The 16,188-nt window shown below is 35.4% G+C and overlaps 2 protein-coding genes and 1 pseudogene across 2 annotated transcripts; 2 read left to right on the forward strand and 1 right to left on the reverse strand.

Annotated features, from left to right (window-relative positions):
- Window positions 1–2,776: 2,776 nt before the first annotated feature.
- Window positions 2,777–4,210, forward strand: LOC112792029 (uncharacterized). Its single transcript, XM_025835101.2, has 2 exons — window positions 2,777–3,559; window positions 3,861–4,210. Exons 1-2 carry the CDS (start codon window positions 2,897–2,899, stop codon window positions 4,017–4,019), a joined length of 822 nt encoding a protein of 273 aa, XP_025690886.1. The 5' UTR covers window positions 2,777–2,896; the 3' UTR covers window positions 4,020–4,210.
- A 2,347-nt stretch (window positions 4,211–6,557) lies between these two features.
- LOC112792030 (microtubule-associated protein 70-2) lies at window positions 6,558–11,679 on the forward strand. The gene is made up of 11 exons (XM_025835102.3): window positions 6,558–7,352; window positions 7,459–7,544; window positions 8,174–8,239; window positions 8,329–8,499; window positions 8,610–8,780; window positions 8,925–9,080; window positions 9,196–9,342; window positions 9,481–9,552; window positions 9,637–10,170; window positions 10,284–10,477; window positions 11,151–11,679. Exons 1-11 carry the CDS (start codon window positions 7,139–7,141, stop codon window positions 11,188–11,190), a joined length of 1,851 nt encoding a protein of 616 aa, XP_025690887.1. The 5' UTR covers window positions 6,558–7,138; the 3' UTR covers window positions 11,191–11,679.
- Window positions 11,680–13,678: 1,999 nt separating this feature from the next.
- LOC112792031 (transcription termination factor MTERF4, chloroplastic-like) lies at window positions 13,679–15,347 on the reverse strand (annotated as a pseudogene).
- Between the last annotated feature and the right edge of the window lie 841 nt (window positions 15,348–16,188).

Raw genomic sequence — 16,188 nt, forward strand, 5'->3', positions numbered from 1 at the left:
ATATCACTAAGCAATTTTTTGGTTGCTGGATAACGTCATTGTTCTTCTGTTTTTAATTTGCTGAATTGTTGCCCTGTTCTTTTGTGCTATGAATATATAGATGCCGACTTTGAGATCATCCCTTGGATTTGATTTACCGATTGTGTTATCTTTAGCTCGCCCTTATTCATTTAAATTGAGAAAGTATTTTGTACTCAAGACTAATTTATTATCTCTTTTACATCATTAGTTATATTTAAGAATTGATATTTTATTATTATTATTATTATTATTATTATTATTGTAAAGACATGCATTTTAACTTTTGATTTTAATTTTATTTATATAATTTTATATTTTTTAATGATGATCAGGTGAACTAGTGATCCAATGACAATGTCATATAACCAAGTTGATTATCAGTTCCATTCTGATAACTACTTGCTACTTCTTGTGAAGAGAGTATTTAGGAGTCTTGCTGCGCCTCTCTTTCAACCCTTTATTGGCTATCGCGAGTTTTGTTCTCCTAAATCCTAACTATACCATATGTCTTTTTGTTTTATCTTTGTTTTAGTAGTTTGAAAAGTTTTCTTGCAAATCTAACTATTTTTTATGAGTTTTTTTGGTTGCAAACTGCTACATTTGGATGTAAATGTATTTTCGTGATTTTATACTATATTAGTATATTATTGAGATTATCAACCAATGTTCTAAAGGTAAGTGAAAATGATGTGACAGTGACCTTGGAATATGATAATATGACTGAATGATTAATGACTCACTTTCATATAGGGACAAGATTTAGGATATATTTGTTTGAATTTAAAAAAGTGACATTGGATAGTTTTTAACTCAAGTTATTATGCATTTATGCTCACTTTCAAGCTACAAGATTTACAATGTGAATGCAGAAGTAAATACCTCTATTACTTAGGAGGCACAACAGGAACTCACGAACAAGATAGCCAATCAAAAAATTGAACAAGAAGATTTGAAGTTGAAAGAAAAGCGCAATATAAAATAGTAGAAAATGATGTTTTTCGAGCAAATCATTCGTTCTAGAAGAGGGTTTATGCAAACCTGAGTGTTAATATTGGAAACAAGAGAACTTAAATGATAAAGTGTGGATTATGCAAAAATCTAAACATGGTCAAATTAGTGTTACACAAAATATTTTAACATTTAAAAATATTTTATTTTTACTATATGTTTCTTTTTCTTGTAGTACTTGCTTAAACTTAGGAGAAATGTAATATCACTATTTTTGGGCATAAATTCAATATCTTAGTTGATGAAAATTTTAAACAAATTCTTAGTATTTTAGTTTATAATTAACATTTTAAAAAATTGTGAAAGGAGTTGCAATAACTTTTAAGTTTATTGCATACTAAGTTTTCATTTAGAAATGGAGTTGAAGCAACTAAATAAAATATTTTAGTATGATTAGTTTAGTATTTTTTAAATATAATTCAATATTTCTAAAGCATATGTATTTATTATTTTGTGTAGTCATGCTATAGTAAAAAATTATCATACAAGCTGAAGAATTGTCACAAAAAATGTGTGCATGTGCATGTGGAAACATAATTACAATTTTTATTAGCATATATACGAAGAAACAATTTTTATAGTAGAAAAAAAGTTTGGATTCTAAGAACTTGAGAATATAAATTGATAAACAATTTTTTTTGTGTTTTATCTTATTCAAAGTGTAGTTGAAATTAAAAAACAATGATTATTACATTAATATGGTAATTATAAGATAAAGAAAAAAATTAATACATGTATGAACTTTTATATTTATGCATTATGAATTTAAATTTGTCATCAGGTTGGTTATTTTTTTAGAAAAGAAGAACCTTTTTTGTGTCTATGTAAGAGAGTGTGGTTACTTTTGAGAATAAAAATGGTTAAAAAAGTAAAAACTTTATAATTTTTTTATTAAAAATTAAATACATAATGCAACAGTATATTTCTTAACTAGCAAAATAATATTGAATATGAAAATTTACTTATGTTTTTGATATGAAAAAAAATAATCTAACATATATAAACAAGATAACATAGTTTATATATATACATTAGATTATAAATATATATTAATTTTTTTATAAATAAATTATATATAAATACAATAAAACAGATTATGTACATGAAGAGTAAATCCTTTATTAAACAGTCTTTTTTATTCTCATTATTCTCACATATTTTTAGTACTATTATATTTTGCTACATCTTGTTATTTTCCAAAATTGACATGGTAAAATATTACATAGAATTTATTTCTTAAAAGATACATTACATAGGAATTTTTTAAAATAATTTGTTAAATTTAAAATTAGAATTATATTTTTTTAAAATGATATGAGTACTACAAAATATATCTTTACTTTTTACAAATATATATACAGTTAAATATTATATGTTTGGTAAAACAAGGGCATTTACCCAGTACTTTCTTAAACTCCACAAGTAAACAAATATAATTCGAAAATAGCCTATGATATTAGAGAGGGTGACTAAAGTTTCTTATATTTTGGTTAAACTTTTTTTTGCCCACCTAGTATTCAGAGTTCCACCCCGACAAAAAAAGATGGTTTTTTGGGTTTTTTCTAGGGTTACTTTTGTGTTTGGTTTAGTGTTTTAGGATTCATTTGATATAACTTCAATTGAGCCTTCCAGTATGTTAGTAACGTTTTATTTTTAGTCAAAATTTATGCTTTTGGGTCTTCAAAAAGGCAAAATTGAATATTAAAATAGGGCCCGACCCGTTTGAGCAATTTGGGAGCCCTAAACTTTGTCTATATATTTAAAGCGCTGAAAAATGCAAACCCTACACTCGTCTTGCTGCTTCTGCAACACACAGTACACAGTAACACAAACCCTACATTGATCCTTCTTCCCTCTCTTATCGCCAATGGCTGAGCGCGGTGGCGGAGATCGTGGCGGATTCGGGCGTGGCTTCGGAGGTCGCGGTGGTCGGGGCGACAGGGGCCGCGGTGGGCGTCGTAGGGGCGGTGGACGCCGCGAGGAAGAGGAGAAGTGGGTTCCAGTCACGAAGCTGGGTCGCCTCGTGAAAGATTCAAAGATCAGTAGCCTCGAACAAATCTACCTTCACTCTCTCCCAATCAAGGAGCACCAAATCGTTGACCAGTTGGTTGGTCCTTCTTTGAAGGATGAAGTCATGAAGATCATGCCCGTTCAGAAACAGACACGTGCCGGTCAGAGAACCCGTTTCAAGGCCTTCGTTGTCGTCGGTGACAACAACGGCCATGTCGGACTCGGTGTCAAGTGCAGCAAGGAGGTCGCAACCGCCATTCGCGGTGCCATCATATTGGCGAAGCTTTCGGTGATTCCTGTTAGGAGAGGTTATTGGGGTAACAAGATCGGAAAGCCACACACCGTTCCCTGCAAGGTCACCGGGAAATGTGGTTCCGTCACCGTCCGTATGGTGCCTGCTCCTCGTGGTTCTGGAATTGTTGCTGCTAGGGTTCCCAAGAAGGTCTTGCAATTTGCAGGGATTGATGATGTATTCACTTCTTCTAGAGGATCCACCAAGACCCTTGGAAATTTCGTGAAGGTTTCATACTTTCTTTGCCTTTTCCCTTGTTTAATTGTTGATTATTATAAGCCTTTACATTAATACATATAATATGCAATTGTTTCTATATTCTGTATGAATGTATGATTATAGTTTCACGTGAGAAGATATCCCTGAGTGTTATGGTAGTATAAATGTTGTTTAAGCAAAGTATCTAATTCAGTTTGAGGTGACAATTAGAGTAGACTTGTTGAGGGAAGCAATTGAATGCATAATTCAATAGATGAATTACATGTAATTTGTCACCTATTTTTCATGATGCTATGTGTGTTATTTGCAGGCCACATTCGAGTGTTTGCTGAAAACCTACGGTTTCCTTACACCTGATTTCTGGAGGGAGACTCGCTTCTCCAAGTCTCCATTCCAAGAGTACACTGATTTCCTTGCCAAGCCAACGGCCAAGGCCCACATCTTGGAGGATGAAAAGGTCGAGGCTTAATCTAGCTCCTTGCCTTCTGATTATTGTGTCTGTTCATGATCGGAATTACTACTTGAATCGCTTCTTATTGCTTAGGTTGGTACTTGGCTAGTGTTGAGGAATGCCTTTCATTTTTACATGTTTGCTTCACTTTATTTTATTGGATATCTAATCAAAATTTTGAATACCAAATTTCCCATTAAATTTTCTAATGACTGCCGCCATCTTTTAAATTGTGGAATGCTAATTTAATCATCACAAGTTAATTAACAACCAACAACTATGAAAAAAGGTCCGAATTTAACTCTTAAAATTTAACTATAATAACAACTTTTACCTTTTATCCATAGTTATTTTGTTGTTGTATGATTAGTGGTTGTCAAGTTAGTATTTCTCTGCCTCAAATAATAGCATATTTTGTGAAATTAATTGAAATCATATTTTGACTCCTTTGAATAACCCTTTTCACTAAGCGTTTCTATATTTGTTGATGTTGTGCCCTAAATCTCCCCTGTACTCCAAGTGATTTAGTGGCAAGTTTCCTACATTCTAGAACTTAAATGGAAACGGTGTACCACAGTAAGCAGAAGTAGTATAATCCAAAATAAAGGAGTAGTTTTCCTATAGGAAATAATCAAATATAGACTACTTGTAGCTTGATCTGAAGATGTTTGTAAATTGAAGGAAAAATCATAGTTGAGGAAGAGATAATTAAATGTTATGGTAAAGAAAACTTGTTTATGCCCCCACTAGGGAGCACAATGATATACATCAGGATCAAGCAATCTAAATGATAATTGAAATTGACAAATTGGACATGTCACACCCACTTTATAGGTCGTTGTGGAGGCAAACTACATTGTCAAAAAAAGCCAAAGCAGTGGCCCCTTCATACTTGTTTGGCATCAAATTCGGGCATGGAGTAAGGCCCCTCCATGTGATAAATTCTAAGAGCTCACGAAGCTTATTAGAAACAAAGGGCTAGCTTTATACCACAACTCTAATTAACTTGGTCTTGATTGAAATTCATGACGATCTGGAAATTTTTGGACTCTGGTCTTACTGTGGGATAATGTGGACCAATTTTCAAAGTCACATATATACCGTTCTTTTGTTAAACATTTGGGCTCAGTTCTAACATTGATTTGAGAAGGAAAACATTTTCGAATGAACATAAGGGTAGTAGAAGTGCCCATTCACCAAAAGTAAACTGGTGTAATTTCAATTCAATCTAATGGTAGATACAATCAACAAATCAGTGTAAAATTGAAGCTCTTCATGTCGCAATGAACAAAAGTGATGGTAAAAGCACTTCATATATTCTGAAGAATATATATTATAAACTAAATATGTTTTTACTTTGTTAAAAGGAATATTATAAATATAACTCAAAAAAATACTTCATATTAAACAAATAAGTTAATGTAACATTTTAAATTTGATTTAAATTATATTTTTGTGAAAAAATTGAACTTACTATTCTCTGTGGTATCTCAAAGAAGTAAAAGGAATTCTCTTTAAGTCACAGACTCGCCGCAGCTATTAAAGGTGTCAACGGATCGAGATGGTTTGAGAGTTTATGAAAAATAAAAAATTAACTGATTAAATTTAATTGGTTCAGGGGGTAAGGGCCTTTTTCGTGATTGGACTCGAACTGATTAAATTCTAGTTGGATTTGTTTGAGACTTTGAGTAATTGAGTATCACAAATAAAAATTAAGAAAAAGACAGGTGAAGGAGAGGAAAGAAAAATTGTAATTTTAGGTGTTTTGCAACTGAAATTAGGGTTAGGTGTTTTCAAAGTTAATGGAAATACTATAATTTTTAATGTAATATATAAGATAATCGGGTAATTGTATTTAGTTAGAGTTTGGCACCCCCTAAATCTGATATCCGAACCAATTAATTATGGATATGGTTTGGGTTTTATACGATTAGACTCGATCACCCGTCAAATACAAATATAATTTAATTAGGTTTAGTCAGATAATTGAATTATCCATACTCGCATACATTTCCTAACGATTATAGTTGTTACCCCTTCTTTAACTTTTTCTTCTTTTCTTTTGTTGTTGAAGATTTGACAATTGAAAGTTTAATTTGGTATTTATCATCTATACAGTATTTTAATTACCTACTTAAAAAAATGTTATTTGTATAGTTAGTTCAAATTTCATTTAACGAATTACTGAATTAGTCTCTTCCCCTTTAACCCGGAGCAATCCTATATCACAAAACATAAATGTTAGGAAGTGAAATGAATTTCGCCAGCCATGATGAAACTCCACGTTAGCAATCACACAATAAAACTTTTGCCAAATTATTAAACTCAAACAAGTTCATCCACAAAACCATAATTGATAATTCCATACCTCAAAAAACAAAACATTATTTTATAGTAATTAATAATTAATAATAAAAATATAAATGTTAATGCTCGTAGTTTGTGGAAACACGTTTTACCAGCTAAGTTCCTTGAAGAAGGGTCCCAATTGCTATCCTGCGCTCAGTGGCGCACGAAACACACCCATATCCATTGAATTAACATGGTGTGCGCACTACGCAACCGGTTTAACTTAAACCCAAACACAACCCCAATGATATTGCGATTTATTATGAGCATGATGATGATGAGAGAGAGAGAGAGAGAGAGAGAGAGAGAGTGCTTAGTTTAGTTTAGTTTAGTTAATAGTTACTGACTCTGTTTCTCTGTCACTCAGTATTGGTCTGCTTAACAGCACCACCATGCTCTGATCACTCAGGTTTATATATTTATTTAATCAATCAGTCACACACTTTCGCTTTCTCTTAGCTCTAAACTAAACATAAACATAATAACAAAAAGAGAAAAAGAAAAATTAAAATAAAGCCCAGATTTAAAATCTCAATCTAGAGAGAGAAACAAGCATAAAAATTATGAAACCATCTCTCTCCCAGTTTCTCTCTCTAAAACCACCGTTCTCATTTCTTCTCCTTCTCCTCAATCTCAGTGCTTCAGCATTCTATCTCTTTCTCCCTCTATATATCTCTGCATCTGCGTGTCTTTGGATCTAGCTGAGTACGAGCATTTGGATGTGAAGTTGTGAGAGAGAGAAAGCGAAAGTAAGAGAGTGTGTGGTTTTGGTTTCGGTTAGATCGGAGATGGCGGATTTTTCCGGCGATTCTGGAGCGGAGGCGGGTGCGGCGGTGACGCCGGCGCCATTGACGGTGTCGGCGTCGTTCAAGGAAGGGAAGAGCTCGTCGAGGAGGAGAGCTTCGATGAGGCCGAGCCTGGATGCGGACGAGTTCATGAACCTGCTGCACGGTTCGGATCCGGTGAAGGTGGAGCTCAATCGGCTCGAGAATGAAGTTAGAGGTGACGAAATGCCGCTCGATCTGGCTAGTTTTTGAGCTGATTCTGCTTCGTGTCGTTGATTGTGACGTCTTTCTCTTTCTCTGCGTGTCTGTGTTTGTGTTTGCAGATAAGGACAGAGAGTTATCAGAATCTCAAGCCGAGATCAAAGCCTTGAGGCTTTCTGAACGGCTCAGAGAGAAGGCCGTTGAAGAGGTTCCTTCTTTTTTCCCTTTATTAATTATTTTCGTTTATTTGTTATTCATTTCTTCGGCGTATTTAATTGATTTTAACTTTCCAAATTTCTCATAGTGTTAATGCTAAAATAATGGAAACTTAATTACTATATTGTCTACGGGTTCCACCTTTTACACTTGAAAGTGCTTCTGATTTATTTTATTACGCATCGGAGAGAAAATAAAACAAAACTCTGTTCTGTTCTGTTCTGTTCACTTCACTTGTACTGTTCTACATGGTTGTGGTTGGATATTTTTTTTTAAATTAAATGCTTTACATGTTTGTAATAATGATTTATTGAATTGTAAAGTCATCATGGCATTTGCATCAGATCATATGCTTATCCTGTTAATTATATTTTGGCTAAATGATCTGGTGGGGCTCCTTTGTCGGTTCTCTTCTTTCACCTTAATGCTGTAGTAATAATTTCATGTATATATTTACTCAAATCTTTCTTTGCTTTGTTCTTGAATGGGTAGAACCTGTCCCTTTGCCGCACTTCAACATGTTCATGTTTCTAATACTTTTGCATTTTTCTTATTAATACATGCTTTATTTGATGTCAACTTGGAATGTGACTTCGATTTTTGTTTTTGCTTTCGCTATAGCTTACTGAAGAATTATCGAAGGTCGAGGGGAAGCTGAAGTTAACAGAATCTCTACTAGAAAGCAAAGTATTGCTTCGTGCCTCTATCAGTTTTAATAAGATGAGTCTTCTTCTCTGGTTACATGAAATGTTTACTGAACTGAGTATTTCTTTCAGAATCTTGAAATAAAGAAAATCAATGATGAGAAAAAGGCATCAATGGCAGCTCAGTTTGCCGCTGAGGCCACTCTCCGAAGGGTTCATGCAGCTCAGAAGGATGATGACATGCCTCCTATAGAAGCTATTCTTGCTCCTCTGGAGGCTGAACTCAAGCTTGCACGCCAAGAGGTATAACCTTGTTTTATGCATCAAATGTTAATCAAAGGTTGTCAAGGGGAACCTAAGTTGGCTGATCATGGATGATTTATGTCATTATTTTCTTCAATTATTTCTCGCAGATTGCTAAACTCCAAGATGATAATAAAGCTTTAGATCGTCTTACCAAATCTAAAGAAGCAGCACTTCTGGAAGCTGAGAGGACTGTCCAGGTTGCCTTGGCTAAAGCTTCCATGGTGGATGATCTCCAAAATAAAAATCAAGAGCTAATTAAGCAGATTGAGATTTGCCAGGTACACAATGTTTCATGATGTTTCTCTCTTTAAGTTTATCACTACCAATAATAATTTAACTTGTAATGTATGTTTCATCATCATTACCAATAGGGCAATAATAATTTAGATTGTGATGTATGTTTTCATCATCACCACTTGCAGGAAGAGAATAAAATTCTGGACAAAATGCATAGACAGAAGGTGGCAGAGGTTGAAAAGCTTACCCAGACTGTAAGGGAGCTTGAAGAGGCTGTCCTTGCTGGTGGTGCAGCTGCAAATGCTGTGAGAGATTATCAGCGGAAAGTTCAAGAAATGAATGTAATTTACTGTTTTATTAAGTTCAGCAAGTTGTCTATTCTAGTTGTGTGTTTTCACTCTGTTATAATATTAGGATCGTATTCATAGCTAAATTGTTTTTTTTTATACTGTTTAGGAGGAAAGAAAAACTCTCGACCGAGAGTTAGCTCGTGCCAAGGTAACTGCAAACAGAGTAGCTGTGGTGGTGGCAAATGAATGGAAAGATGCTAACGACAAAGTCATGCCTGTCAAACAATGGCTTGAAGAAAGAAGATTCTTGCAGGTAAATACCAATACATTTTATCCTTGTGATTCTTTTGGATTTGAGCTTCTCTTTCCCTTTTCTTTCAGTGTAAATGTTCCTGCATTTGGCTTCACTTTAATACAGTTTCCCATCTTTTCCTGAAATACATTCTTATAGGGAGAGATGCAGCAACTTCGAGATAAGCTCGCTATAGCTGAGCGCACGGCAAAGTTTGAAGCCCAGTTAAAAGTAATAATCTGGTTTTACCGCCCATGTAGTAAATTAGGGGATTTGTTCTGCCGTTACTCAAGGTAAACCTTTTACCATTTTCAGGAAAAATTTCAATTACGGCTTAAAGTGCTACAAGAGAGTTTGAGAGAAACACCTAACAGTATTAATCGCGGAACCCCAGAGGCTAGAAGTGCTAGTAATGGGCCTTCTCGACGCCAATCCCTAGGTGGAGCTGATAACATCTCAAAACTGACTTCTAATGGGCTTTTATCAAAGAGAACATCATCCTTTCAAATGAGGTCCTCTGTGTCCTCCAGCACAGTCTTGAAACATGCTAAAGGCACATCTAAATCTTTTGATGGTGGTACAAGGTCACTTGAAAGGAGTAAAATTCTTCTAAATGGAAAACCTCCTAGTTATTCATTCAACCAGTCTTCTGAAGGAACCAAGGAGAAAGAGGAAAATGATAACTGGAAAGGAAGTTCAGATGATAAGCCAAATGAGTTCCCAGCGGTAGACACAGAGGATAGTGTTCCAGGAATTCTGTATGATTTGTTGCAGAAAGAAGTCTTAGCCTTAAGGAAAGCTGGTCATGAGAAAGATCAAAGCCTAAAAGATAAAGACGATGCCATTGAGGTTAGCATGTATTTTATATGTTGCTTATGGATATTAATCTTACATTTCTAATTTACAATTGCTAATTGTTGCTGATACTCCTTATATGTCTGATTTTTTCCCTGTTATCTTAGATGCTAGCAAAGAAGGTGGATACACTGACTAAAGCCATGGAAGTTGAGGCAAAGAAGATGAGAAGAGAAGTAGCTGCCATGGAGAAGGAGGTAGCTGCAATGCGTGTGGAGAAAGAACAAGAGAGCAGAGCAAAGCGGTTCAGCAGCATAAAGGGTCCTGTAAACAATGCTCAGCAGCAACTCATTTCTGGAAGGTATTTAGTTACATTCGTTTTTGTGCAGGTCTAATTCTTCACTGCATGTAAATTTTGTGTGCTTTATTCAACAGAGTGCTGATGGTTATGGTCTTTCTTGACACTGAATTATCTTCACTACTTTGCCAATTACCATCTGATGGACAATTTTGTTTTCGTGCTGGCCTCTTGTTTGGGAAATTAAATTTGAACTCAGCAAAGCCTTACGATGCAACCTAGTTATATACTTATATGTACTGAGAACTTCCCATCCTTTCTAAGAAATGAATAAAAGGAAGAACTTACTTTAGTGCTCACAAATTATATGCCAAATTTAACATCTTTTAACTGTAAATTATATTGCCGGGCCTTGTCAATTTTACAATCATATTTGATTATGTTGTCTGCACTTAGGAATGGGTTTTCCTTCAAACAACATTATTTTATTCAGTTGTGTGCTTCGTTCATTCTTCACCAGACTATCATCACTTACAAATATTAGACTTGCAGTGATTTGCAAAAAGCGCAGCACTCCACACAACATAGCATTTATTTTCTAATTTCTATCTGCTTTGTCCATTTTTCAAGCATATTATGCTTTGATTGCTTTCCTATGTCTCGCTGCTTTGCCCATTTTTCTGCTTTGCCCATTATATTAACTTGGATGACTGATGAAGTGCTTGCATTTGCACAGGAGCGTGACACGGGGTGGATTAACACGCAGCACGCAATAGCAATAGGTCTATTGCAGTGGCACTGAGGAGTGAACTTTCTCATATTATCATTCTTCTGGCCTTCTCTGTTGATTTTTTCTTTTTTAAAAAAATCTTTTACTTTGCCTTTTCCCCCTCAATTTGATTATAAGATTGTAACTGGCATGCCAACGACCATTGTTCCCTATATCGGCCATGGATTGAGAGTTAGAAAAGAATTTAAGGAATGGGTATGCATCTGACCTAGAATGTTGTATTGCATAGAGAGAGTGAGATCGGCTAAGAAGGCAGGCAAAGGAAGACAATTAACATGGAGCTAACCTTCAGCTTTTCTTTGAGTGGTTGTGTGGTTGTTGTATAGCTAGATCCTTTCTGCAGTTGATATTTGTGATACGCAGATAGTGTTGGTTCGAGTTTGTTAATATCCTTTGTACTCATCAAGATCTAAGCTTATGGTTGTGTCATACATTCATAGTTTCAACTTCATAATATTTTCTTGTTTGATTGAAAGGCGCATTGTTGCCTCTACACTTGTTTCTCCGTTCTTGATAGCTCGAGGGTACTGTTCGAGTCCGTTGTACCTCCAGCTCCAATCTTGTCCAACGATGTGATTTAATTTAAATCTTTTGATCAAGTTTGGATCTGTCCCATGTTCATAACTAATGTTTCAATTTGAAACCTTGGTATGGGAAAGCTGTTAGTAATATATGAAGAGTAGTTTCGTAAAATAAATGATGCTAGAAATAGAGAACACGGAACTATCCAAGCCATCTCACGTCCCCGAAACTCCCTAAAAGAAATTATCTCCTTCCGTTTGTTTTCTTAAGACGAATATGGATAGGTCTAATAAGGGATGTGTGTATACCTGGCCACCTCAACTCAATATCATCGTCCTCTCTTAGGAAGCGTTTGTTTTCGGAGACAGGAGAGACATGGATACCGAAAGTTTAAAATGTGTTTGGAGATAGAGACATGAACACGGAACACATTGTCTCCAGAACACTATTTTATATTTTTGTGTCCACTCTTTTACGAAGGACAATGATGGACACGGAATTTAAAAAGATGGACATGGATTTTTTAATCAATTTTTTCTCTTTCTATCCTTAGATATTTTTTATTATTCTATTATTATCTCTTCTTATTTTTCCTAATTTTAGCTTCTTCTTTACATCGGAGTTCTTCTTTCTCTGTGTTCTTTTTTTAGATACTCTCTTTTTTTTTTGTAGAATTTTTTATTTGACTAGATAATTAATTTATTTCTTTTTATTGTTCATTTTCTTCTTTATGGCATGCTGTATTAATGAAGATTTAATTCTACTTTATTTATTTTTAATTTTGTTACTTTAATACCATTTTTATCTTATTGGTTCATAGACTAATTTTTCTTGTAATTTTTTGTACTCCTACGTACTCTTATTTTTTATTAAATTAATTTGTACGATGTAAAAAATTTGGAATTACATGGCTATTTCAGTCATTTTGCATACTATTTGAGTTTTGTCCATGTCTATCCAAATATAATACAGAACATTACATCAGTATTTTGTCTATCATATCCAAACACAAAACACAAAAAATAATTTTTAGTGTCTCCATTCTATTGTCTCTATCTTAATGTCATGTTCTGTCCTGTCTCCAAAAACAAACACAGCCTTACTTACGTTGATTACCTCTCATTGCCACGTATATGTAAAATGATCATTCACTCGCTACCTTGATTACTTGTGCCACCTCTTACATCACTCTCATGTCTCAGCTATCCATCCCCATCACTTCGCTCTACGATACTAAAATTAATTACCAAAATCAGTCATTAGTATAAAATACATATTAGAATATAAATACACATTGAAAATAAATTAAATTACATATGTATTTATAGTGATTAATTTTAGTGTACAAATAACATTTTTTATTACATTTTTACTGTTTTGGGCTTTTAAAGCTTTACTCTATTTATTGATTTATTCTCATGTGCATGCTTTTCATATAAAATATAATAATTGAAGAGTTGAAATTTGATAAATTAACAAAGAGTGCAGCACTTCCTATTTAACAAGGAGCATGGCCTTTTTTTGCTATTATTTTTTGGGTATGAGATCAAAACATACTTCCAATCTTACATCATATTCATATGCCAATTTTTAGAAGAGAAAAGCTAAATGACTAGTAGAATTTATTGTTTTTACCAGTATTTCTATTCTTTTTGTCTAACAATCCATTGAAAGATTTATCCCAATTCCTTGCAAGCTGTGAATGATTACTAATTCTACTTGCAACTTGTTTTATAGTGGTTCTTTTGATGAAGTTATATAAATGCAACTCCCGATTATTCGAATGTCTACCAAGCTGATTCTTTTTTTTTTTAATTATTGAATAAATCGCATTGTTTATTACTGTTCTGTTTGTAAGATGACTATACCTGTCAAGATTGATCCTAAAAAATCTGATTGATTTACCTATGGCACCTGCACCTAACGAAGTTTCTCAAGCACAATTGCACAAATTTTGGGAGACCTGCAAAATTATGTCTTTATGGCACCGTGACTAAATAATGAAGGAATCTTACAACATTTTGAAAATTCAAAACAAGACATAATTTTCATCAGTATATAACCGGGAAAAAAAAAGAACGAAAAATTGTTCTATAAAGAAACAGTTCTTCGGTATAGTACTTCATCATCACTCTCCTCTTCCTCATCTGAAAGAATTGCATTACCTGGCAGGTTCAATTTCCCACCTATTAAAAATGTCGGACCTATACTTTCAGTCTCAATATAATTACCCTGCAACCTCTCTTCAAATCTCTGGTCACTACAATTCTGCATCCAATCCAATGAACACCTTATCCCCTTGCTCTTTAGCCTTTGGTATCTTGGTTTGACCCTAGACTCCAGACTGTAAGTAAAGTATTCAGGGAACTCCACAAGCTCTTTCAGTGGTCTTCCCATCTCACTCTTAAAGAAGTAAAAACTGTTCTTCATGAGCTCCACTCTCAGTGCTACTAACTGCGGACACTTGACCACCATGCTAGCCACATCATGCGGTGTTATAGCCCTTCCGAGGAGGAACTCGACCGGCTTCATGATCACGTTTTGGTGAAGGCTAACCACCTGCGGCATCTTCTCCACAACTCGTGCAAAACCTTCAGGATCAGTCTTAAACTTCAAACTGAAGAAGTACTGCTGCGAAGACAACTTGGCCTTGAGGGGCAATCCAAGAATCTGAGGATACTGTGCAATAACCGAAGGCAAACACTCCCTCCCTATCCCAAAGCTAATCAAACAATCCACATTTGGCTTGATAGTCTCTTCAAGATCATATCCAAGCAAATAGGCCCTCTTCTCCAACATCTTAGCCAAAATCTTCTTTGGCAGTCCCAAAGAGACTAAGTAATCAATAAAAGGCTTGATCACAGTCCCAACTCTCATCCCCAAAAAATAAGGATACTGAGTAACCATGGGACCAATATCCCTAGGATTAACGATAAGCCACTGATGTACTCATAGTACCCTCAAGCTTGAACCCTAGAAGTTCAGGGTACTTCTGCAACACATACCCAATATCCTCCCTCTCCACATCAAGTCCCCTAAGGAACTTCACAACAGGGACAAGCTCAACAATCACACTAGCATGCAATACCTGCGGGTAGCTCTTAATGAATCCCCCAAGTTTGGATATTGAAATCCAATTTTTTCCAAGTACCCCAAAACAGGAATTATGTTCTTCCTCACACTGCATCCCAACATCAAAGGGTAATCGTTGATGTCATCAATTGTTAGCCCTAGTTTCTGGAGGAACTACACGCGCTCCCTCATGACTTCAACTGTCGAAGGTAGCTCAAGGTCCTACAACTCGTCAGGGACGATTCCCAAACCCCTGAGGAAGTCGAATACAATGACCCGCGATACCAGCTTCTCCTTGTGACCTTGAATCACACCCCACGTCACCGATGGCATCTCGTATTCGGGAAATTTCGATGCTTGCGTCGAATTCCATGCGCACAAAAGAAAAACCCTAAAGGGGTTTAGGGTTTTGTGGATTTCAGAATAAGGGTGCGAAGGAACTCGTGATAACTTCGAAACTGCATTGAATTGGTGAGAAGCGAATTGGGTTGAGAACAAGTTGAAGATTTTTCTTCTTGTGAGCATTGAAGTGGTAGAGTGTGCTGTCATAGAAAATTTTAGAAGGTTAGATTTAACAGTGTTTGTATAGTTTTCTAGAGTGTTTGAGAATGCTCTAAATGATTCCGGAACGTTCTAGAATGTCCTAGAAGGTCCCGGAATACTCTAGAAGGTTCTAGAATACTCTGAAAGGCCATAGAGTATTCTAGAAGAGTGTGGATATATATATGAGTATAAAGAGTAGTATGGAAGAATCTAGAAGTATTTAGAGAGTTATGATATGATGGATATTTGTAAAGAAGGTTCTAGATGATTAATCTAGACCATTGATTAGATTTAATCCTAACCATCCATTGAGGAGGTGGATGGCTATAAATAGGAGGTAGGAGTTAGTGTGAGGGTGTGTGAATCATTTGTAACCACACTTGAGCAATAAAGTGTTCTTCCACCAAAGCTTCCTTTCTCTTGTGTTCTCTTGTGTTCTTAGCTTTCTTGCTAAGTATTGAGGGTTAGGCTGACTTGGTCTTAACTCAAGAGGTTGAGTAAGTCCGAGTGCCGGCACGGTAGCGTTGGAGTGTGTCCAAGGCCGTGACAATTTGGTATCAGAGCAAGGTTCGAGAGGGAGCACAAGTGGTTTGTGGGAATGGCTTCTAATATCACCATGGAGCTCTAATATCACCATGGAGCATGTTGAGTTTCAAAGGGGAAGGGATGCTATTCCTTCTCAATGGGGAGGCAAGAAGATCCGTTCTTCAAGTGAGCCTAGAGGTAAGGACTCTAACTTCCTAGAAGAGAGAGTTTCTGTGTTGGAGAATGTTCTATCCTCTATGGATGAGCGTTTCCAAAGGATAGAACATGATAAGGAGACCCTCGAGACTCACGTGTTAGGAGA

The sequence above is a fragment of the Arachis hypogaea genome, chromosome 13 (genome assembly GCF_003086295.3).
Source record: "Arachis hypogaea cultivar Tifrunner chromosome 13, arahy.Tifrunner.gnm2.J5K5, whole genome shotgun sequence".
Lineage (NCBI taxonomy): Eukaryota > Viridiplantae > Streptophyta > Magnoliopsida > Fabales > Fabaceae > Arachis > Arachis hypogaea.

What these genes read in the sequence shown, in the direction of transcription:
- LOC112792030 (XM_025835102.3), top strand. Translation starts at nt 7,139, where the DNA reads ATGGCGGATTTTTCCGGCGATTCTGGAGCGGAGGCGGGTGCGGCGGTG. An exon ending in AGCAGATTGAGATTTGCCAG is followed by an intron (nt 8,781 to 8,924) that starts GTACACAATGTT and finishes CACCACTTGCAG; the next exon opens with GAAGAGAATAAAATTCTGGA. An exon ending in GGAAAGTTCAAGAAATGAAT is followed by an intron (nt 9,081 to 9,195) that starts GTAATTTACTGT and finishes TATACTGTTTAG; the next exon opens with GAGGAAAGAAAAACTCTCGA.
- LOC112792029 (XM_025835101.2), top strand. Translation starts at nt 2,897, where the DNA reads ATGGCTGAGCGCGGTGGCGGAGATCGTGGCGGATTCGGGCGTGGCTTC. An exon ending in CCCTTGGAAATTTCGTGAAG is followed by an intron (nt 3,560 to 3,860) that starts GTTTCATACTTT and finishes TGTTATTTGCAG; the next exon opens with GCCACATTCGAGTGTTTGCT.